Source organism: Cervus canadensis, chromosome 2 (assembly GCF_019320065.1).
Source record: "Cervus canadensis isolate Bull #8, Minnesota chromosome 2, ASM1932006v1, whole genome shotgun sequence".
Taxonomy (NCBI): domain Eukaryota; kingdom Metazoa; phylum Chordata; class Mammalia; order Artiodactyla; family Cervidae; genus Cervus; species Cervus canadensis.
In genome coordinates, this window is record NC_057387.1 from 90,572,412 (window position 1) to 90,597,146 (window position 24,735).

Below are 24,735 nucleotides of genomic sequence, written 5' to 3' on the forward strand. Positions count from 1 at the left end.
TCCCCATCCCGATCCCCCCTCCCACCTTCCTCTCCACCCGATTCCTCTGGGTCTTCCCAGTGCACCAGGCCCGAGCACTTGTCTCATGCATCCCACCTGGGCTGGTGATCTGTTTCACTTTAGATAATATACATGCTGTTCTTTTGAAACATCCCACCCTCACCTTCTCCCACAGAGTTCGAAAGTCTGTTCTGTATTTCTGTGTCTCTTTTTCTGTTTTGCATATAGGGTTATCGTTACCATCTTTCTAAATTCCATATATATGTGTTAGTATGCTGTAATGTTCTTTATCTTTCTGGCTTACTTCACTCTGTATAAGGGGCTCCAGTTCATCCATCTCATTAGGACTGGTTCAAATGAATTCCTTTTGACGGCTGAGTAAAATTCCATGGTGTATATGTACCACAGCTTCCTTATCCATTCATCTGCTGATGGGCATCTAGGTTGCTTCCATGTCCTGGCTATTACAAACAGTGCTGCGATGAACACTGGGGTGCACGTGTCTCTTTCAGATCTGGTTTCCTCAGTGTGTATGCCCAGAAGTGGGATTGCTGGGTCATATGGCAGTTCTATTTCCAGTTTTTTAAGAAATCTCCACACTGTTTTCCATAGCGGCTGTACTAGTTTGCATTCCCACCAACAGTGTAAGAGGGTTCCCTTTTCTCCACACCCTCTCCAGCATTTATTGCTTGTAGACTTTTGGAGAGCAGCCATCCTGACTGGCATGTAATGGTACCTCATTGTGGTTTTGATTTGCATTTCTCTGATAATGAGTGATGTTGAGCATTTTTTCATGTGTTTGTTAGCCATCTGTATGTCTTCTTTGGAGAAATGTCTGTTTAGTTCTTTGGCTCATTTTTTGATTGGGTCATTTATTTTTCTGGGATTGAGCTGCAGCAGCTGCTTGTATATTTTTGAGATTAATCCTTTGTCTGTTGCTTTGTTTGCTATTCTTTTCTCCCAATCTGAAGGCTGTCTTTTCACCTTACTTATAGTTTCCTTTGTAGTGCAAAAGCTTTTAAGTTTCATTAGGTCCCATTTGTTTAGTTTTGCTTTTATTTCCAATATTCTGGGAGGTGGGTCATAGAGGATCCTGCTGTGATTTATGTCGGAGAGTGTTTTGCCTATGTTCTCCTCTAGGAGTTTTGTAGTTTCTGGTCTTACATTTAGATCTTTAATCCATTTTGAGTTTATTTTTGTGTATGGTGTTAGAAAGTGTTCTAGTTTAATTCTTTTACAAGTGGTTGTCCCGTTTTCCCAGCACCGCTTGTTAAAGAGATGGTCTTTTTTCCATTGTATCTCCTTGCCTCCTTTGTCGAAGATAAGGTGTCCATAGGTTTGTGGATTTATCTCTGGGCTTTCTACTCTGTTCCATTGATCTATATTTCTGTCTTTGTGCCAGTACCACACTGTCTTGATGACTGTGGCTTTGTAGTATAGTCTGAAGTCAGGCAGGTTGATTCCTCCAGTTCCATTCTTCTTTCTCAAGATTACTTTGGCTATTCGAGGTTTTTTGTATTTCCATACAAATTGTGAAATTATTTGTTCTAGTTCTGTGAAAAATACCGTTGGTAGCTTGATAGGGATTGCATTGAATCTATAGATTGCTTTGGGTAGAATAGCCATTTTGACAATATTGATTCTTCCAATCCATGAGCATGGTATGTTTCTTCATCTGTTTGTGTCCTCTTTGACTTCTTTCATTAGTGTTTTATAGTTTTCTATGTATAGGTCTTTTGTTTCTTTAGGTAGATATACTCCTAAGTATCTTATTCTTTTTTGTTGCAGTGGTGAATGGTATTGTTTCCTTAATTTCTCTTTTGTTTTTTCATTGTTAGTATATAGGAATGCAAGGGATTTCTGTGTGTTAATTTTATATCCTGCAACTTTACTATATTCATTGATTAGCTCTAGTAATTTTCTGGAAGAGTCTTTAGGGTTTTCTCTGTAGAGGATCATGTCATCTGCAAACAGCGAGAGTTTCACGTCTTCTTTTCCTATCTGGATTCCTTTTACTTCTTTTTCTGCTCTGATTGCTGTGGCCAAAACTTCCAACACTATGTTGAATAGTAGTGGTGAGAGTGGGCACTCTTGTCTTGTTCCTGATTTCAGGGGAAATGCTTTCAATTTTTCACCATTGAGGGTGATGCTTGCTGTGGGTTTGTCATATATAGCTTTTATTATGTTGAGGTATGTTCCTTCTATTCCTGCTTTCTGGAGAGTTTTAATCATAAATGGGTATTGAGTTTTGTCAAAGGCTTTCTCTGCATCTATTGAGATAATCATATGGTTTTTATCTTTCAGTTTGTTAATGTGGTGTATTACATTGATTGATTTGCGGATATTAAAGAATCCTTGCATTCCTGGGATAAAGCCCACTTGGTCGTGGTGTATGATTTTTTTAATATGTTGTTGGATTCTGTTTGCTAGAATTTTGTTAAGGATTTTTGCATCTATGTTCATCAGTGATATTGGCCTGTAGTTTTCTTTTTTTGTGGCATCTTTGTCTGGTTTTGGAATTAGGGTGATGGTGGCCTCATAGAATGAGTTTGGAAGTTTACCTTCCTCTGCAGTTTTCTGGAAGAGTTTGAGTAAGATAGGTGTTAGCTCTTCTCTAAATTTTTGGTAGAATTCAGCTGTGAAGCCATCTGGTCCTGGGCTTTTGTTTGCTGGAAGATTTTTGATTACAGTTTGGATTTCCTTGCTTGTGATGGGTCTGTTAAGATCTTCTATTTCTTCCTGGTTCAGTTTTGGAAGGTTATACTTTTCTAAGAATTTGTCCATTTCATCCAAGTTGTCCATTTTATTGGCATAGAGCTGCTGGTAGTAGTCTCTTATGATCCTTTGTATTTCAGTGTTGTCTGTTGTGATCTCTCCATTTTCATTTCTAATTTTGTTAATTTGGTTCTTCTCTCTTTGTTTCTTAATGAGTCTTGCTAATGGTTTGTCAATTTTGTTTATTTTTTCAAAAAACCAGCTTTTAGCTTTGTTGATTTTTGCTATGGTCTCTTTAGTTTCTTTTGCATTTATTTCTGCCCTGATTTTTAAGATTTCTTTCCTTCTGCTAACCCTGGGGTTCTTCATTTCTTCCTTCTCTAATTGCTTTAGGTGTAGAGTTAGGTTATTTATTTGGCTTTTTTCTTGTTTCTTGATGTGAGCCTGTAATGCTATGAACCTTCCCCTTAGCACTGCTTTTATAGTGTCCCATAGGTTTTGGGTTGTTGTGTTTTCATTTTCATTCATTTCTATACATATTTTGATTTCTTTTTTGATTTCTTCTATGATTTGTTGGTTATTCAGAAGCGTGTTATTTAGCCTCCATATGTTTGAATTTTTAACAATTTTTTTCCTGTAATTGAGATCTAATCTTACTGCACTGTGGTCAGAAAAGATGACTGGAATGATTTCAGTTTTTTTGAATTTTCCAAGACCAGATTTATGGCCCAGGATGTGATCTATTCTGGAGAAGGTTCTGTGTGCACTTGCGAAAAAGGTGAAGTTGATTGTTTTAGGGTGAAATGTCCTATAGATATCAATCAGGTCTAGCTGGTCCATTGTGTCATTTAAGGTTTGTGTTTCCTTGTTAATTTTCTGTTTAGTTGATCTATCCATAGTTGTGAGTGGGGTATTAAAGTCTCCCACTATTATTGTGTTACTATTAATTTCCTCTTTCATACTGGTTAGCGTTTGCCATACATATTGCGGTGCTCCTATGTTGGGTGCATATATATTTATAATTGTTATATCTTCTTCTTGGATTAATCCTTTGATCATTATGTAGTGTCCTTCTTCGTCTCTTTTCACATCCTTTATTTGAAAGTCTATTTTATTGTGACTCCTGCTTTCTTTTGGTCTCCATTTGTGTGAAATATTTTTTTCCAGCCCTTCACTTTTAGTCTGTATGTGTCTCTTGCTTTGAGGTGGGTCTCTTGTAGACAGCATATATAGGGGTCTTGTTTTTGTATCCCATTCAGCCAATCTTTGTCTTTTGGTTGGGGCATTCAACCCATTTACATTTAAGGTAATTATTGATAGGTGTGGTCCTGTTGCCATTTACTTCGTTGTTTTGGGTTCACCTTTATACAACTTTTCTGTGTTTCCTGTCTAGAGAAGATCCTTTAGCATTTGTTGAAGAGCTGGTTTGGTGGTGCTGAATTCTCTCAGCTTTTGCTTGTCTGTAAAGCTTTTGAATTCTCCTTCATATCTGAATGAGATCCTTGCTGGGTACAGTAATCTAGGTTGTAGGTTATTCTCTTTCATTACTTTCAGGACATCCTGCCATTCCCTTCTGGCCTGGAGGGTTTCTATTGATAGATCAGCTGTTATCCTTATGGGAATCCCTTTGTGTGTTATTTGTTGTTTTTCCCTTGCTGCTTTTAGTATTTGTTCTTTGTGTTTGATCTTTGTTAATTTGATTAATATGTGTCTTGGGGTGTTTCGCCTTGGGTTTATCCTGTTTGGGACTCTCTGGGTTTCTTGGACTTGGGTGGCTATTTCCTTCCCCATTTTAGGGAAGTTTTCAGCTATTATCTCCTTGAGTATTTTCTCATGGCCTTTCTTTTTGTCTTCTTCTTCTGGGACTCCTATGATTCGAATGTTGGGGCGTTTCACAGTGTCCCAGAGGTCCCTGAGGTTGTCCTCATTTCTTTTGATCCTTTTTTCTTTTTTCCTCTCTGCTTCATTTATTTCCACCATTTTATCTTCTACCTCACTTATCCTATCTTCTGTCTCCGTTATTCTACTCTTGGTTCCCTCCAGAGTGTTTTTGATCTCATTCATTGCATTATTCATTTTTAATTGACTCTTTTTTGTTTCTTCTAGGGCTTTATTAAACATTTCTTGCATCTTTTCAATCTTTGTCTCCAGGCTATTTATCTGTAACTCCATTTTGTTTTCAAGATTTTGGATCATTTTTATTATCATTATTCTAAATTCTTTTTCAGGTAGATTCCCTATCTCCTCCTCTTTTTTTTGACTTGGTGGGCATTTTTCATGTTCCTTTACCTGTTGGGTATTTCTCTGCCTTTTCATCTTGTTTAGATTGCTGTGTCTGGAGTGGGCTTTCTGTATTCTGGAGGTCTGTGGTTCCTTTTTATTGTGGAGGTTTTACCCAGTGGGTGGGGTTAGACGATTGGCTTGTCAAGGTTTCCTGTTTAGGGAAGTTTGCGTTGGTGTTCTGGCGTGTGGAACTTGATTTCTTCTCTTTGGAGAGCAATGGAGTGCCCAGTAATGAGTTTTGAGATGGGTCTATGTGTTAGGTGTGACCTTGGGCAGCCTGTATGTTGACGTTCAGGGCTATGTTCCTGTGTTGCTGGAGAATTTGCGTGGTATGTCTTGCTCTAAAACTTATTGACTCTTGGGTGGTGGTTGGTTTCAGTGTAGGTATGGAGGCTTTTGGACGGTCACTTATTACTTAAAGTTCCATGTAGTCAGGAGTTTTCTGGTGTTCTCAGGTTTTGGGCTTAAGTCTCCTGCCTCTGGATTTCAGTTTTATTCTTCCTGTAGTCTCAGGACTTCTCCAACTATACAGCACTGATAATAAAACTTCTAGGTTAATGGCGAAAAGATTCTCCCCTGTTAGGGACACCCAGAGAGGTTCACAGAGTTACATGAAGAAGAAGAGAGGGAGGAGGGAGATAGAGATGAGCAGGAGGAGAAAAAGGGGGACTCAAGAGGAGAGAGACAGATCTACGCAGTTGTCTGTTCCCAGAATGTTCTCCGTATCCCAGACACCCACAAAGATTCACAGAATTGGATTGGGAAGAGAAGGAGAAAGGAGGAAATAGAGGTGTTCTGAGGTAGAAAACAGAGAGTCAAGATTGAGAGAGAATAATCAACACACTCCTGAATAAAAATGGGAACTGAATATTGGATTCTTAAATGTTCACAATTTATATCATATACTGAAAAACAAAAATTAAAAATCTAGAGTTAGAGGTTAGACTCTTAAAAATACTATATTAAAAACAAAAACCAAAACACACACAAAAAATTTTAGAAATATATATGAAGTTCAGTTTAAAAATAGGGCTTCTCTTCTTTTTTTTTTTTTGGTAAGGTTATAGTGTATTGAAAATGGAAATTAAAGAGTAGTAGAGGAGTACTAGAGGACTTTAAAAGAAATAAGAGAAAAAGAAAAATAGAAAATAGAAGAGAAAAAGGAGAAAAAAAAAAGAAAAAAAAATTTCCCTAATTAAAAAAATCGTAAAAATCTATGAAAATGAAAATTAAGGAGTAATGGGGGAGTAATAGGGAATTTTAAAGGAAAATAAAATAGAAAAAAAAAATAAAAAGTAAATTTTTTTTTCTTACTTAAAAAAAAAAGTAAAAATATATCTATGAATTTCTCTGGAGCTGTTGCGGTCAGTGTGGGTTCGGCTCAGTTTCAGATAGCTCCTCGTTCCAGCTTACACTTCTCGATATCTACAGGCCCCTTCCTGTGTAGTCGGTGTTTTCTACAGGGGTTTTAATCTGTTGCACCGGTACCTTCTGAAGCGGTTCCCTTTGTTTATTTGGCTTCTGTTTGCCGGTCTCTTCAGAGCCTCATTTCCGCCCTGACACAGGCGGGCAGAGGTGGACTCTTATTCAGGTAGCTAGTTCTGTCGCGCTGCGGGCAGGGGCTGGCGCTGCCGGGAGAGGCTGGCGCTGCCGGGAGAGGCTGGTGCTGCTTTCTCCTTCTGCGCTGCTCAGGCTCCCGGCTGCTCTATATGGAGCGCGACCTGCGCTGCGCGCGGTTCCAGCCCTCAGGTGTTCCACAAAAGCGCGGAACAAAAGGCTGCGCCTGTTCTTTGTGCCTTCCCCCTCAGAGCGGTCCAGGCAGCCAGGGGATTGACAGACGCACTCTCCCCTGGTGCGGCGCGCCCACTCCCTTCCACGGTCCCAGTCTCAGTTTCCGCTGGCGCCAGTCGGGTGCATGCGCCTTCTGCTCTCCGCGTCCCCAGCCCCAGTCCCCGCCCGCGCCGGTCGGGTGCCTGCGCCCTGTGTCTCGCCGGGACCTGCTCCCGCCTCCGGCGGGTCTGGGCCGGTCCGCAGCCTGCGAGCTCTTCTCTGGACTTTCTCGGTCTCTTTATTCTACGAACGCCGGAACCGGCCTGTTAATTTTCTCTCTCTCTTTTGCTCTCCCACAGTTCAAGTTGGCAACTCACATAAGCTCCCTCCGATTGTCCTCAGGGCACTCAGGCCCAGACCCTACCCCAAGCAATGCCGCCTGCTCCTCTCCGTGCCGCCCCCACTTGCTGGTGGCGGATGCGGGTGTCTGGGGTACTTTTCTGCTGAGAGTTGCTTTTAGGCACGTAATCTGTGGGTTTTATTTATTGTTTCCCTCTCAGTCAGGTTGCCCTCCTAGATTCAAACACTTCCCCCAGGCCTGCCAGTGCGAGGGTTTCCCGGTGTCTGGAAACGTCCTCTAAAGACTCCCTTCCCGGGATGGATCTCTGTCCTTAGCTCTTTTGTCTCACTTTTTATCTTTGATATTTTGTCCTACCTCCTTTCGAAGACAATGGGCTGCTTTTCTGGGCGCCTGATGACCTCAGCTAGCGATCAGAAGTTGTTTTGTGAAGTTTGCTCTGCGTTCAGTTATTCTTTTGATGAATTTGTAGGAGAGAAAGTGGTCTCCCCGTCCTACTCTTCCGCCATCTTGGCTCCTCCCCCCACTAACAAGCCTCTTGATGAAAGTGAAAGAGGAGAGTGAAAAAGCTGGCTTAAAACTCAGCATTCAGAAAACTACGATCATGGCATCCAGTCCCATCACTTCATGGCAAACAGATGGGGAAACAATGGAAACAGTGACAGAGTTTATTTTCTTTGGCTCCAAAATCACTGCAGATGGTGACTGCAGCCATGAAATTAAAAAATGCTTGCTCCTTGGAAGAAAAGCTATGACCAACCTAGACAGCATATTAAAAAGCAGAGACATTACTTTGCCAACAAAGGGCTGTCTAGTCAAAGCTATGGTTTTTCCAGTAGTCGTGTATGGATGTGAGAGTTGGACCATAAAGAAAGCTGAGCGCTGAAGATGGATGCTTTTGAACTGTGATGTTGGAGAAGACTCTTGAGATTCCCTGGGACTGCAAGGAGATCACACCAGTTATTCCTAAAGGAAATCAGTCCCGAATATTCATTGGAAGGACTGATGCTGAAGCTGAAACTCCAATCTCTGGCCACCTGATGCAAAGAACTGACTCATTGAAAAGGACCCTGATTCTGGGAAAGATTGAAGGCAGAAGATGACAGAAGATGAGATGGTTGGATGACATTACCAACTCGATGAACATGAGTTTGAGCAGGCTCCGGGAGTTGGTGAAGGACAGTGAAGCCTGGCGTGCTGCAGTCCATGGGGTCGGAAAGAGTTGGACTCAACTAGTGACTGAACTAAAAGCAGTCAGAATCTAAACCATTCATTTATTCATAAACAAACATCAAATATATACATGTATATTTAATCCTTCTTGGTAAAATATTTTATTTATTCAGGATATTGTTCTGCACTTTTTAAAAAGTATTTTTGGAGATAGTTATTGTTAAAAATATGCACTAATAAATTACTTGTATTTTTGGCCAGTATATGTTGTGTTTTCTAAAAATTTTTTGAATTAATACTGTGTAATTTTGCTCATTGATTGAATGGCATTTATCAACTGTTTTGTTTTGTGATCCAGACATATGTACTGTATGTTTCTTTGTTTATTCATTGAGGAAGCCTAGAGAAGAGGTTTGTTTTCAAATCTTGAGCATTATTATAAATAGCTTTCAGAATAGGTAGATGCTGAGGTTTTCTGATTTAGAAAGTGTCCATTTTGGCTAATTAGTTTCTATTATTGTCTTTTCTGATGCCAGATTTTTAAAAAATCTGGCTTTTTTTTTTTTAAGACATTTATCTTTAGGGCACATTTTATTTATTTATCTTGTACCTAGAAGTTTTACCAAGGGGTGAACTTTTCAAAATGGAAATAACAAGGTTAGAGTCTCTGTTTGCTTTGCTTTGTTCACTGTCTTCCTTGGACCTGTGTGGTTTGTAGAGGAAAGTTGAGTAAGGATAAAAACAACACTTTAGTTGAAGTTTAGATCTAAAATAGTTTTCTCCGTAGAGTTTCCCTAACCAGTCAGTGTGTGTGTGTGTGTATATATTTTTTTTTTTTCTTCTTCTTTTAAATTATTGGTTAACTAGAGTAGTGAGAGGGTCAGATTATAGGATTGAAGTCTTCATAGATGAAAAATTTACAAATATAGTTTTTGAGGCAACAGTTTTGGATACCTTTGCACTCTTTGGATGCTATTGAACATTAGTCACAACTGATAAGATCATTCATTAACTGGACCTCTTTTCCTCTCTGTCTCTCTTTTTTTGATTGCTAGTAAGAAACTCTAATGTAAATTCATTATGTTTTTTGTTGATCTTGAAATAGAAAAATTATAGCTAATAAGGAAATTTTAAAGTGATCACTTTTAAAAAAGTCCTTTGTGCCCAGCAAACATACCAAATAACCTGCTTGGATTAGAAATATTAAACTGTGTCCTTGAGTTAGGGTTTGGTAAAGAGAAAAAAGCAGCATACTAGGAATTTCAAATCTGAGGGTCTTTCATGTGGTGCATAGTTACACAGATGTGGTGTAGGTTGAAAGAGCCAAAAACGGATACTTCAAACAATCTGGATGTAACAAGTGCAGGAAAAAACTGCACCACTAGGCCCAGATGGGGTGTGTTCTACTGGTGGATGAGGAAGGGAGCTTAGGGCCAGAGAAAACTTAAAGCTGTGGCATCCTCTGAGAAGGGTGGGCAGAGCTGGGACTGTATGGGGCAGATCTGTGGAACCCACTCCAGAGAGCTTGCTCTAGGACAGGCTACCCAGAAGAACCCCCTATTGACCACTGAAGCGCACAAGGTCATTCCTTGTACTGGAGGGAAAAAAGAAAGATTTTGGGAGAGGTTGAAATTAGTAGAATTTTGGAGCTCAGAAGGACCCTAGGAACTTTTAGCACCAGACATGAGAAAGAAATCTTGCTCAGCTGATACTGATATTTCTGACAGGATGCAGAGGTTTGTTTCAAAGTATTGAAAGAAAATAGAAGCTAACATCAGTGATTGAAACAAAGTGGGTGCCACTGATGGTGCTGTCACTGCTAGGATAGTGTTGATAGGATCAGTGTGTAAACTGTAAGAACAGAATTTTGTGTGTGTGCACACATGTTGTTACTGTCCTTGTTTCTGTTTCCTGGTCATATAGCCATGGTTGGTTCTTCCACTCTTCTCTGTCAGTACCTCAAATAGTCAAGGTTCTCTATTTGGTGGGACATGTCAAACATTCATTCTTGAAGAGTTAGTATCCTCAGTGGACTTTTGAAGAAAATTGGTTGTAGTTTCCCATTAGCTCTTAATTTTGGGTATACCCTAGAAAATAGTCCATTGCATGTAGCAACAATCTTGACTTTTTTCCCTTGATTATCAGGAGATATCAGCTAGTATCTCCTCCTTTGTTGGCTGTTTCGGTAGCTTGAGGAGTATAACATGGCCAAGTGGCATTCCTAAACTCTAACACTGTAGAAATACTGTGGAAACATTATATCCTGTGATCTCTGAACCACCAGATCCCAAAGTTGCAGGAAGCAAAAATTCGGTTAAGTTATTAGCATAATAAGTTAATACCACCACTTAATTCCCATACGCATTTTTTTCCCTGGCAGTGAGACATATCACTGTGTTTTGGTCATTGATGTAAAGCGTACACCATCCTGTAAGGTGGGCCCTTAAACTTTGAGGACTGCTTCGCTGGTGGCTCAGGTGGTAAAGAAGCCTCATGCAGTGCAGGAGACCTGGGTTTGATCCCTGGGTTGGGAAGATCCCCTGGAGAAGGAAATGGCTACCCACTCCTGTTTTCTTGCCTGGAGAATCCCATGGACAGTGGAGCCTTGTGTGCTACAGTCCATAGGGTTGCAAAAAATCAGACACAACTGAGCAACAGACACAGAAACTATACCCAATCTGTTGCATGACCATCTTCAACCATTCCACTGTTAAATCAAGCTAGCTGTTTCTGGGTGATGGTATACGCCAGTGATACCAGTGCTGAACTTCTGTTGCTGTGAAGTGAGCTCCTTGGTTAGAGCCAGTGTTGCATGGAAAGCCATAGATCAATAAGGCATTCCTTAAATCCATGAATGGTGGTGCTGGCAGAAGCACTGCTGTCAGAGAATCAACTATGTATCCAGAAAAGTGTCTTTTTAGATAGGAACAGATTACTGACTGCCCCCTCCATGGTAGAAATGATCCATTACCAGACCCCTGAGGAATGGGGTTGTATTGAGGGCTCCATATTGGTCTCTTGTTTGCAGTTTAGGCATTCTGTAGATTCCCTAGCCAGATTCAGACTTGTGAGGGTAAGTTGATGTTGTTGTGCCTAACCTCCACTCCTATTGGCATGGCCAGATTGTACCTTAAAGCACTGAATAGTCCTGGGGTACAAATGAATAAAGCTCACTGACATCAGCAGAACAATGCCATTTTATCTGTGTTGAGAGTCCCCCCCTTTTTTGAAAAACTGGATATCTTCCCTGGTGGTTCAGTTGGTAAAGAATCCGTCTGCAATGCAGGAGACCTGGGTTTGATCCCTGGGTTGGGAAGATCCTTTGGAGAAGGGAATGGCTACCCACTCCAGTATTCTGGCCTGGAAAGTTCCATGGACTAGTATCTGGGGTTGCAAAGAGTCGGACATGACTAAGCGACTTGTACTTTAATTTTCATAGACAGCAGTCACCCAATAACATATATTCACATTTTGTGTCCACTCTAAATGATCCATTTCTATTCCTCTTCCTCAGACTCTTGTGTGAGTCAGTTTTCTTTTTATGTTTTCCAAGTTCTGATCAACTGGCCAATTCATTAACTACTTCATGTGATTCAGTGTAGATTTGTATCTCAGGTTATTTCTCTGTCTAAATGAAGTGATCATCCTGTGTTACAACCTTAAGTTCTCCTCACTTTCACTCCATCTTTTTAAAAATTTTATTTGTTATTTATTTTTGGCTGTGCTGCATCTTTGTTGCTGTGAGTAGGGCTACTTTTCGTTGCAGTGTGTGGTCTGCTCATTGTGATGGCTTCACTTGTTGGGGAGCATGGGCTCTAGTCGCACAGGTTTCAGTAGTTGTAGCACATGAGCTCAGTAGTTGTGGTGCTTGGGCTTAGTTGCTCCAAGGCATGTGGGATCTTCCCAGACCAGGGGTCAAACCTGTGTCCCTTGCATTGACAGGCAGATTCATTACCACTGGACCACCAGGGAAGTCCTTCAGGGATATCTTTGATTAGGGTTGTAATGTTTCAGCAGTTTATTTTTGGTTGGTACCAGCATATTATACATAATCATTTTTTCCTTTCCCAGTCCAAATTTTTTCTTTCTCAGTTAGTTTAGATATCTCTTAGGCATTGATGGAGTATAAGGTACAGCAACCGGCTTCTGACCCCTGGACCCTGAAACTTCACCAAGGTGAAGGGCCCTGCATTTTTGTGGTGTGTATCTCCTAATGTCTAGCACGCCCATAGTAGTGAGTAGTGAAGTCGCTCAGTCGTGTCCGACTCTTTGCGACCCCATGGACTGTAGTCTACCAGGCTCCTCCGTCCATGGGATTTTCCAGGCAAGAATACTGGAGTGGTTTGCCATTTCCTTCTCCAGGAGATCCTCCCGACCAAGGGATTGAACCCAGGTCTCCCGCATTGTAGGCAGATGCTTCACTGTCTGAGCCACCTGAGAAGTTGCCCATGTATCTTGCCAAAGCATCAAAATGCTTGCTACTTTTGCGCTTCAGGGCCAGTCTGCATTGCCATCACTATAATGTTTTGTGGGATACCTGGGTGATCAAGATCTGTCCAGGCTAGATTATTATGACAAAGAGCAAGAGTTGATTTAATCTTCAGGAAAAGACAGTGAAGGCATATTGTTTACCGTGCTGAGAGGAAGCAAAATGCTTGTCATGGTGCTTGCAAATTAAAACAAAAAGTGTATGGAGGAGTTGTTGTTCCTGTTCTCTCCTCCTACACAGTATCCCTGATTTCATGGATCAGGAAGTCAATATGAGCTATCTATCGGGATCTGGGGAAAAAACTGCAGGGTAGGTTGAAGACAGTAAATGAACTTTGTGTGATTAGATTTAGGCCAAAACTTCATTTACCACTGTAATCTTCCATTTTTATATTCCTGGAATTAGTATTAGAGTTAGCATCTAGTAATCTCCTAAAGATCTAGATTTTCCTTTAATCAGTACACAAACCCTTAGTAAATAGTTACAGGTCTCTTAGGGGAATTCTTAGAGGAAATTTTACAATACTTATGGTGGCTTTCTTGCATTGTCTTTAGGGGACCAAGGACTTTGTGTTTGGAAACTGAGAGTAACTATGACCCTCCAGTGTAGTTATGGAAGTTAGGATCTAGGTTGTCAGATCTAGGTTTCTCCTGTTTATAGATGAAGTAATTTTAGTCAACTGGCTTTCAATTTTGTTTCTTTAGAAGTACCACATTCAATGAAGTATTATTAAAGATTTCTGCAGGTTGAAATCTCCTGATTCTTACTTTTCATCCATGCTGTCTATTAACATCATTGCTTCCACCTTTTACTTGTTGAACTCTGCTGTGTGACCTCTGCACTTTGGGATCCCATCATGCCTATTAGGGAATCTTTTTCAGTGGTGTCATTAGCCCTGAAACACCTGTTTTGTTCCCTACCCACAGAAGACAGCTACTACAGAGTTTTTCAAGGATATAGATTTCCTTACTAATGTGTTTTTTCAATGCTTTAGTGCAGTGTTCTCTGGGACCTCATGGATAATATCGTGGGATGATGTGTATATATTCAGGTTGTACATGATTAATCAATCCACTCCAACATTCATGTTTTTCTAAGCATCTTGATTTCTTCTACATTTTGCCAGGGCATTTCATTCTCATTATATGTAGACTCATTTGGGATTTAAGTTTCCTTCAGTGAACAAGAAAACTATTAGAGGTTCTTACAGCTGCTTAAGCAAACATATTATATTTGGCCCTGTCCAAACTCTTTTTGTCAAATTCACTTCAAATTTATTTCCACAATGATTCCCTAGGATTTTGCTGATATAATTTATCAAAATCGTATGATTACTTTTGGATATAAGCTATCTTTTCTCAGTTAATATGTTGTACTTGTTTTTGTGGTGCATGCCTACATCTAACTTTAGAGGTAGTAAGGAATGGTGGAGGTAGGTTTTAAGAATAGGCATCTACTTTCAAGGGAACTGTCTCAGGTAATAGTATTAATAGTCTTCTCAGCCATGGGAGGAGGAGCTGTTTCTGCTTACAAAAGAGGCTCAGAGAGACTCAAGGGATTCACAGTTCCAACCTTTATATGAATCCATTCAGGTATCCGCACTTTCTGGGCTTCCCTGGTGGCTCAGCTGGTCAGGAATCCTCCTGCCATGTGGGAGACCTGGGTTTGATCCCTGGGTTGGGATGATTCCCTGGAGAATGGAACAGCTACCCACTCCAGTATTCTGGCGTGGAGAGTACAGTCCCTATTGAGAGTTGGACTGTGAAGAAAGCTGAGCGCCGAAAAATTGATGCTTTTGAACTGTGGTGTTGGAGAAGACTCTTGAGAGTCTCTTGGACTGCAAGGAGATCCAACTAGTCCATCCTAAAGGAGATCAGTCCTGGGTGTTCATTGGAAGGACTGATGCTGAAGCTGAAACTCCAGTACTTCGGCCACCTCATGAGAAGAGCTGACTCATTGGATAAGACCCTGATGCTGGAAGTGATTGGGGGCAGGAGGAGAAGGGGACGACAGAGGATGAGATGGTTGGATGGCATCACCAACTCAATGGACATGAGTTTGAGTAAACTCCGGGAGTTGGTGATGAACAGGGAGGCCTGGTGTGCTGCAGTTCATGGGGTCTCAAAGAGTCGGACATGACTGAGCGACTGAACTGAACTGATCTGATACGACCCCTATGCAGTCCCTGGGGTCGCAAAGAGTCAGACATGACTGAACAACTTTCACTTTCATCCCCATTCCACATCTTAGGTCCTTACTCCTTCCACAACAGTGCCTTAACTTTCACAAGAGAGACTTAAAAAGCATGTATATTCAACTTTTACTATAGCTATGCAAGCTGAAAACTTAAATTTTGAGTCTGATTTTTAGGGGAATCATACCTTTGGTTACAAGAAATAAGAAACTTCTTTAAAAGTTTCACTTCAGAAACTCTGTAACATTCTTAACATGAATGAATGAAATGTTAAAACCCCCCTAGTGTGTCATTCTGTTATGTAAGCTCTCCCTTGGAGTCAGAAGCAGCCTGCTCATAGTTCTTGTTATCATTATTACTACCATAGTGGTCAGGTCAGATTGTCATTTGGTTCCTTCAGGCACTTGTTTCAATAGTGATAGTTAATCATTATGCCAATGTATGGCTTGGATCACTAATATCCCATTTTCCATTGGCAAGGAGCTAAGTAGTGCATTGAAGGTCAAGGCCATAATCAAGGCAGTTCCTGAATCCTGTGTTTCCTGGGACACCTTCGTTATCAAGAAAATGAAACCACACTCTAGGGTATTTTTAACAGAGGTATTCAGATGATGAAGAATCCGCCTGCAATGCAGGAGACCCAGGTTTGATCTGTGGGTCAGAAAGATCCCCTGGAGAATGAATGACTACCCACTTCAGAATTCTTGCCTGGAGAATCCCATGAATTCAGAATCCAAGAATCCTGTATTTTTGCCTGGAGAATTCCACAAGCCTTGTGGGCTGCAGTCCATGGGGTTTCAAAGTCAGACATGACTGAATGACTAAGCACACAATGTATGATCAGTTAAACAGGTTTGGAGGACTAAAAGAGCAAAAAAGTAAAACTGAAGTAACTTACGTATAATAATTGCTTCGGGAAGTTACCACTTGAAGGTGTAAGGAATTAACAGAACTTTAAATCTCAGAAGGGCTGTTTGGAATGGAGGATCAGACTTCTGTGGGATGCTTATTGTCTAGCCATTAACTGGTATCTCAGAGGGAATGACAAGAAGCTGGTTGTAAGAATGCTGAAAAAAGCATGAGACTGAAAGCTGTGGGGTGATGCTAATGGAAATGCATGTAAACAGGAAGAAGGAAATCTTTCTTGCCCTCCTCCTAGTTACTAATTTCTATCTAGTATCCTCTATTCGACAGTCTATCAGGAAACCTTAAAGGAAAAATACAATTTTTCAGACATCCTAGCTCCTAAATTACAGAAGACTATACAAGGGTCGCTACGAACTAAGCTAGTGGAGGTGATGGAATTCCAGTTGAGCTATTTCAAATCCTGAATGATGATGCTGTGAAAGTGCTGCACTCAATAGGCCAGCACATTTGGAAAACTCAGCAGTGGCCACAGGACTGGAAAAGGTCAGTTTTCATTCCAATCCCAAAGTAAGGGAATGCCAAAGAATGCTCAAACTACCACACAATTGCACTCATCTCACATGCTAGTAAAATAATGCTCAAAATTCTCCAAGCCAGGCTTCAGCAATACATGAACCGTGAACTTCCAGATGTTCAAGCTGGTTTTAGAAAAGGCAGAGGAACCAGAGATCAAATTGCTAACATCCGCTGGATCATCAAAAAAGCAAGAGAGTTCCAGAAAAACATCTATTTCTGCTTTATTGACTATGCCAAAGCCTTTGACTCTGTGGATCACAATAAACTGTGGAAAGTTCTGAAAGAGATGAGAAGACCACCTGACCTGCCTCTTGAGAAACCTGTATGCGGGTCAGGAAGCAACAGTTAGAACTGGACATGGAACAACAGACTAGTTCCAAGTTTGAAAGGGAGTACATCAAGGCTGTATATTGTCACCCTGCTTATTTAACTTATATGCAGAGTACATCATGAGAAATGCTGGGCTGGATGAAGCACAAGCTGGAATAAAGATTGCCGGGAGAAATATCAGTAATCTCAGATATGCAGATGACACCACCCTTAAGGCAGAAAGTGAAGAGGAACTAAAAAGCTTCTTGATGAAAGTGAACGAGGAGAGTGAAAAAGTTGGCTTAAAGCTCAACATTCAGAAAATTAAGTTCATGGGAAAGAGATGGGGAAACAGTGGAAACAGTGTCAGACTTTATTGTTTTGCGCTCCAAAATCACTGCAGATGGTGATTGCAGCCATGAAATTAAAAGATGCTTACTCCTTGGAAGGAAAGTTATGACCAACCTGGATAGCATATTTAAAAGCAGAGACATTACTTTGCCAACAAAAGTCCGTCTAGTCAAGGCTATGGGTTTTCCAGTAGTCATGGATGTGAGAGTTGGACGGTGAAGAAAGGTGAGTGCCGAAGAATTGATGCTTTTGAATTGTGATGTTGGAGAAGACTCTTGAGAGTCCCTTGGACTGCAAGAAGATCCAACCAGTCCATCCTAAAGGAGATCAGTCCTGGGTGTTCATCGGAAGGATTGATGTTGAAGCTGAAACTCCAATACCTTGTCCACCTCATGCGAAGAGTTGACTTATTGGAGAAGATCCTAATGCTGGGAGGGATTGGGGGCAGGAGGAGAAGGGGACGACAGAGGATGAGATAGCTGGATGGCATCACTGACTCGTTGGACATGGGTTTGGGTGGACTCTGGGAGTTGGTGATAGACAGGGAGGCCTGGTGTGCTGTGATTCATGGGGTCGCAAGGAGTCTGGCAGGACTGAGAGACTGAACTGAACTGAACTGATGCAAGGGTGAGTTTGGAGTTAAGAAACAATAAGTCAGTGACTAAGCTACTATTTTTCTTAGGTTCTGAGACATTGTGACAACATTTAGATGGGTCAAGTGTTGCACAGATTCTTTTCTTAGATACTTAGAAACTCACTTTGGCTTCCAGCAGTGACATTCTTCCTGCTTTGGACATTTTGTCTGTTCTCAGGTCTTCCTTCGCACATTACTTTCTTTGACTGTATCAACTGGGAGAATGGATAGGTTTTTGTCTTTGAATCAGCGATTACTAGAGTGTCTGAACTCAGTTAAGATCTAAGCTAGTCATGTTAAGACTTTTTGAGTGACCTACAATGAGAAATATTTGGAACCCAAAACACATATTACAAATATGTCCCAGTATCAAAAGTTTTTTGAAACAATACTTAGTTCTAACTATTAAACATACTGATAATTTCTATTCTATTCTATTCTCTTCCACTCTGTTCTTAGTCTTATTCTAATTCTGTCCTTTAAAATGTGAAGTAAATGTAAATATTTTCTCCTCCTTAATTGTATAAACAATGCTTAACCTAGCTTGTTTTTGGTCATTCTTGTCCTTCTTTGTATTCGAGCCCCCCACCCATTAATTTACTTTAACTTCAGGGTAAGAAGAAAGGTATTTTAGAACTGAGCTTATAGTTCTGATGTTGGAGAAAAATTACACAATATTGATATTTAACAGGAGCATTTCTTATGCTCCTCCACTACTGTTCCTATTGAGGGGGAAAAACAGTGAATAAATATATATATATATATATACACACACACACACACACACAATATACATTGTCAGAAAAAGAAATCCAAATTCTTTAGAATTATTTCTCCTCTCATTAGTTTGTTGAATGTATATCTTCTGTGATAAAGTGTTGAACTCGGTAGATGATGCAGCCAATAAAAACACAAATGTGAGCTTCATAATTATTGGTAGTGGTGAAAAGTTAGAACTAGTCTGAGGTAGTAAATCATGCTCTGAGTTGAAAAATATTCAATCTGAGATATGAAGGATAAATTTAATTAGCTAGAAGAAACGTGAAATTTGGGGATGGGATTGGAAGGAAAGATTGTTCTTAGAAGGAATGGTTAAGGCTATTTGTTTATTTGGCTTAGGAATGGGAAAGTTTCAGAATAGTTTTTGTGGAAAGTGTAGTTAATTAATGACTGGGTAAGTAAATCATAGTGGGTTAAGAAAACACTGTAATTCACAAGAGTTTAAATGATGTTTTACCAACGTAGTAAGATCACAAGCCAAAAAAATAATTGAATGATATGTGTGATACTACTATGAGAGGGAAAGTAAGGTGGCTTTCAGTCAGTGAGAGAGATTTTGTGAAAGAATTAGAATTAAGTTAGTCCTTGATGCATGGGTAGTTAAATTTGATGTGAAGAATAACACAAGCCAAGTATGGAGTAGATCTTTAGTGGTAATTTGTAGTGATTTGGTTGGTGATAATCCTTTTTTGTCAATATTTCAGTGACTATGGAGGTGAGACTATATCAGGACCTGCATTTGATCCAGCAAGTCACCCAGCTCCAGCTCCTGCTCCCTCTTCCTCTTCAGCATTTCGACCTGTAATGCCATCTAGGCAAATTGTAGAAAGGCAACCGCGGATGCTGGACTTCAGGGTTGAGTACAGAGACAGAAATGTTGATGTGGTACTTGAAGACAGCTGTACTGTTGGTAAGGTTTTTCCTACCATATAGCCTTCACAAATAAAAAATTTATTAGGTAAACATTCAGCTCATATTCTTTCCTTTTGAGCTGACTGCTATACCAAGAATGGGGAAAGAAACCAGATTGATATTGTTCCATATAGATTATTGTGTTCTAATTTTAAATACTGTCTTCAGATTGAGGTAAGTTTGGGAAGAAAGTTTTTTTGTTCTACATATACAGAGTGGTATATGAAGCTGTTTCAGGGCAGATACAAATCAAACATCTCAGAGCTTAAAAAGACAACAGAATTATTAAGTACATTGACATCAGGATTTTTAGCTGAAGTGTCCTCATTTTTAATACTGATTAATGAGAGATCAAAAATAAGACATTTCCATCACTTTTTCTCCATGGCGGCTAAATAAATGCTTTAGTGTTATTCTTTCAAAGGAGACTCAAAATGTATGCCTGCCGTTTTAAGACAAACTTTACCAAAATTCTGTAGAGAAACTGTGTTGAATTCATATTTGATTCAGATTATTTGATCCATGTTTCTTGCAGAACCAGAAATTGTATTAATTTTTATTTTAATAAGAGTTTTGCCTTAAATCTAAATTTTAGGTATTTCTGAAATTTTGCTTTTGTTCCTTTTTGGGGAGATTCTTATTTAATTTTATTAATTGAAATACATTAAGAGAAAAGCAAGGCTGTTAAAACTAATCAGTCCTTTACTTCAATCCATTAAGAAACTTTCCACTGTTGGGAGGATAAAATTCAAGTCTTTTAACATGGCCTGTAAGTCCCTGCTTGACCAGATACTGCTGTATTTCTAGTTTTCATCTATTATCACTCCTTCTTACTCACCATGCCAAACTTGTAATGGACTTTTTTTTGGTTCACTGAATAGGTTATATACCCAGTAGGGCATTTGAACTTGTTCTTTTCTTTGACTAAATTCCTCCACATGTAAATGAGATATGTACAGTATAGTTTTATTAACAGTAGCTACATTGTACAGCAGATGTTTATAACTTTTTCATTTGTAGAAGTGAAACTCTGTATCCACTGAAAAGCAACTCCCCATTTTCCCCTACTGCTGAGTTCCCTGGCTGTTGTCATTCTATTTTCTGCTTCTATGAGTTTGACTACTTTAAATACCTTATATAAGTGGAATCATGCAGCATTTGTGTTTCTGGATTATTTCACTTAGTATGGTATCCTCAAGGTTCATCCAAGTTGTAGCATATTACAGGATTTCCTTTTTAAAAGCTGAGTAATACTCCACTGTGTGTATGTACCGTATTTTCTTTGTCTGTTCATCTGTTTATGGAATTTAGGTTGTTTCCACCTCTTGGCTATTTAAATAAGGCTGCTGTGAACATGGGGTTGCAAGTATCTCTTTAGACACTACTTTCAATTCTTTGTGTGTGTGTGTTGGTTTTTTTTTCTGTTTTTTTGTTTTTGTTTTCTATATTTCATTTTATTGGAGTATAGTTGATTTACAGTGTTGTGTTAGTTTTAGGTGTACAGCAAAAGTGATTCAGTTATATGTGTATATATATTCTTTTCTTTTTTTTTAAGATTCTTTTCTCATATAGGCTATCACAGAATATTGAGTAGAGTTCCTTGTGCTATACAGTAGATCCTTGTTGGTTATCTGTTAATATCTTATATATAGTAGTGTATGTGTGTTCATTCCAGGGTTCTAGTTTATTGCCACCCCTCCCCATTTCCCCTTTGCTAACTATAGGTTTGCTTTCAGTATCTGTAAGTTCATTTCTGTTTTGTAAATATATTTGTTTCTTTTTTTTAAAAAGTAGATTCCACATATAAATGATATCATATTATATTTGCCTCACTTCACTTAGTATGCTAATCTCTAGGTCCATCAATGTTGCTGCAAATGGCATTATTTCACTGTTTTATATGGCTGAATTATAGTATTGTACTAGAGCTTCCCTAGTAGCTCAGCAGTAAAAAAATCCGCCTGCCAGTACAGGAGACGTGGGTTCAATCTCTGGGTCAGGAAGATTCCCCTGGAGAAGGAAATGGCAACCCATTCCAGTATTCTTGCCTGGGAAATACCATGGACAGAGAATCATGGTGGGCTGCAGCCCATGGGGTCTCAAAGAATCAGACACGACTTAGGGACTAAACAACAACAAATATTCCATTGTATATAGGTACCACATCTTCCTTATCCATTCCTCTGTCAATAGACTTTTAGGTATGTTCTTTTGGATTAATACACAGAAGTGGCCTTGCTGGATCATATGTTATTTCTCTTTTTAATGTTTGGGCAGTGTCTATACTCTTGCATAGTCGCTGAACATTTTACATTTCCAGCAATAGTACACAAGGATTCCTTCCAGTTTTTCCATATTACCAGCGCTTGTTATTTTCTGATATTTTGTTTTTGTTTTTATAATGATCATCTTAACATGTATGAGTGATATCTCATTGTAGTTTTGATTTACAGTTCATGATGATTGAGCATATCTTTTTATATAGCTGTTGATCATTTGTATGTCTTTGGAGAAATGTCTATTCAAGTCCTTTGCCAAGTTTTAAATTGGGTTATTTAACTTTATTGCTGTTTAGTTGTGAATTTCTTTGTTTTGAATATTAACCCCATAACAGATATGTAGTTTGCAAATATTTTCACCCATTCTGTAGGTTCCTTTTACTCTGTTATTTCTTTTACTATACAGAAGCTTTTTAGTTTAATTTAGTCCCACTAGTCTATTTTTATATTTGTTGTCTATGCTTCTGGTGTCATATCCAAGAAATCATTTCCAAGGTCAATATTATGGAGTTTTTTCTTTATGTTTTCTTCTATGAGTTTTGCAGTTCCAGATTTTTAACTCATTTTGAGTTAATTTTGGGGTATGGTGTATGATAAAGGTCCAATTTCATTATTTTGCATGTGGCTATCCAATTTTGCCTACACTATTTGCTAAAGAGGCTCTCTATAATGTAGACTTGGTACCCTTGTCAAAGATCATTTGAGTTACGTGTGGGTTTTATTCTGACTTTATTTTATTCTCCTCTTTATGCCAGTCCTGGGCTGTTTTGATTACTTTGTAAAATTTCTTGAAGTCAGTAAGTGTGAAGCCTCAAGTTTCATTCTTCTTTCTCAAGATTGTTTTGGCTATTTAGGGTCCTTTGTGGTTCCATATGAATTTTAGTATTGTTTTTATTTGAGATCTTTCTACTTTTTAAAATGTAGGCATCTATTGCTAGAAACTTTCCTCTTAGTACTGCTTTCCATAAGTTTTGGTAATGATATGTTTTCATTTGTCTGATAATATTTTCTACTTCTCTTTATTTCTTCTTTGGCCTGTTGGTTGTTCAAGCATTAAATTGTTTAATATCTACATATTTTTGAATTTTCTGGGATAGAGGACATATTAGGTGGTGGTGATTGTTTAGTCACTAAGTCATGTCCACCTTTTGTGACCCCATGGTCTGTAACCCTCCAGGCTCCTTTATGGCAAGAGATTTCACAGACAAGATTACTAGAGCAGGTTACCATTTCCTTTTCCTGAGGATCTTCCTGACCCAGGGATCAAACCTGCATCTCTTGTGTTTGCAGGTGGATTCTTTACCTCTGAGCTGCCAGGGAATCCTGACATATTAGGTTACAAACAAGTTAACAGATTAAAGAAGACTGAAATCATACCATATATGTTTTCCAACCACAGTATAATGAAACTGAAAGTCAGCAGCACTTTCCTTTATGCTTGTCTTCTTAAATTTATTATCTGTCCTGAGCATGTTCCATATGTGCTTAAGAAGAATGTGTGTTCTGGTGCTGTTGGGTGTTAAATTTTGTACATGTCTGTTAGTTCCATTTTGTCTACAATTTTTGTTCAAGTCCTTATTGATCTTCTCTGTGGAAGTTTTATCCATTGAAATCCTCTGCTATTTTTGTGTTGTATAGTTTTCCCCTTGATTCTTTCCTTGTTTGCTTTGTAAATTGGGTTCTTTGCTGTTGAGTATATATATGCTCATAATTGATAAGTCCTCCTGGTGAATTGCTTCTTTTAGCATTATATAGTATTTTCTTGCTACATTTTCCCCTTTTTTTCCCTTAAATTGGAGTATAATTGATTTACAGTATTGCGTTAATATCAGGTGTGCCGTATAGTGTTTCAGTGTTTTTGTAGATTATATTCCCCTGTAGATTATTAAAATGTATTGGGTGTAATTCCCAGTGCTATACAGCTTATTTATTTCATGTATAGTAGTGTGTTAATCCCATACTCCTAATTTTTCTTCCCTGGCTCCCTCTCCCCGTTTTTAGCCATAAGTTTTTCTATGTCTTTGGGTCTCTTTCTGTTTTGTATATACATTCATTTGTCTTAGATTTTTTAGATTCCACATATAAGTGATATCATATATTATTTGTCTTTTTCTTTCTGACTTAATTCACCAAGTATAATAGTCTCTGGATCTATCCATGTTTCTGCAGATGACAGCATTTCGTACTTTTTTATGGCTGAGTAGTATTCGTGTGTGTGTGTGTGTGTGTTTGGGGGGAGCGGGAGGGCAGGATAGGGAGAGTGAGGGATCTCATTCATCCAGCTGTCTGTTTTTGGACCATTTACACAGAATATCTTTTCTCATTCTTTCAGTTTCATCTTGTATGTGTTCATGAATCTAGAGTCTCCTATAGACAGTATATGAGCTTTCCAGGTGGCTCAGTGGTAAAGGATCCACCTGCCAATGCAGGAGATGCCTGAGATGTGGGTTTGATTCCTGTGTCAGGAAGATACCCTTGGCAACTCACTTCACTACTCTTGCCTGGAAAATCCCATGGACAGAGGAGCCTGATGGGTTATAGTCCACGGGGTTGCAAAGAGTTGGACACACCTGAGCATATACACAGTAGACAGCATATAGTTGGACCTTGTGTTTTTAATCCATTTAGCCTGTCTGTGTCTTTTGATTGGAGAGTTTTATCCATTTACACTTAAAGTAATTACTGATAGGAAAGGACTTACTGTTGCCGTTTGTTAATTATTTCTTTCTGTCTTGTAGCTTTTTTATCTCTATTTTCCTCTTTTACTGTCTTCCTTTGTTGATTTTTTTGGGGGGGGGGGGTAGTGTCATTCTTTGATTCACTTTCTTTTGTGTATCTTCTTTAGGTATTTTCTCTGTAGTTTCCATTGGGTTTATATAAGACATCTTACAGTTACTACAATCGATTTTAACCTAACCAGTTATATACAAAACCTCTGCTGCTTTAGTCTCTCCTCTTTTGTTCAGTTCAGTTCAGTTCAGTCACTCAGTCATGTGCAACTCTTTGCAACCTCATGGACTGCAGCATGACAGGCCTCCCTGTCCA

The 24,735-nt window shown here is 39.2% G+C and overlaps 1 protein-coding gene across 4 annotated transcripts in view; it reads left to right on the plus strand.

The window, feature by feature from the left end:
* The window catches only part of FAF1 (Fas associated factor 1), a 507,320-nt gene that overhangs the window by 147,531 nt on the left and 335,054 nt on the right, over positions 1-24,735 (plus strand). For all 4 annotated transcript variants that reach the window (XM_043461371.1, XM_043461369.1, XM_043461370.1 and 1 more), the window contains one exon: positions 19,204-19,409. In XM_043461371.1, the coding sequence (XP_043317306.1) occupies positions 19,304-19,409 (106 nt within the window). In that variant the 5' untranslated portion in view covers positions 19,204-19,303. The remainder of the gene's footprint in view (positions 1-19,203; positions 19,410-24,735) is intronic.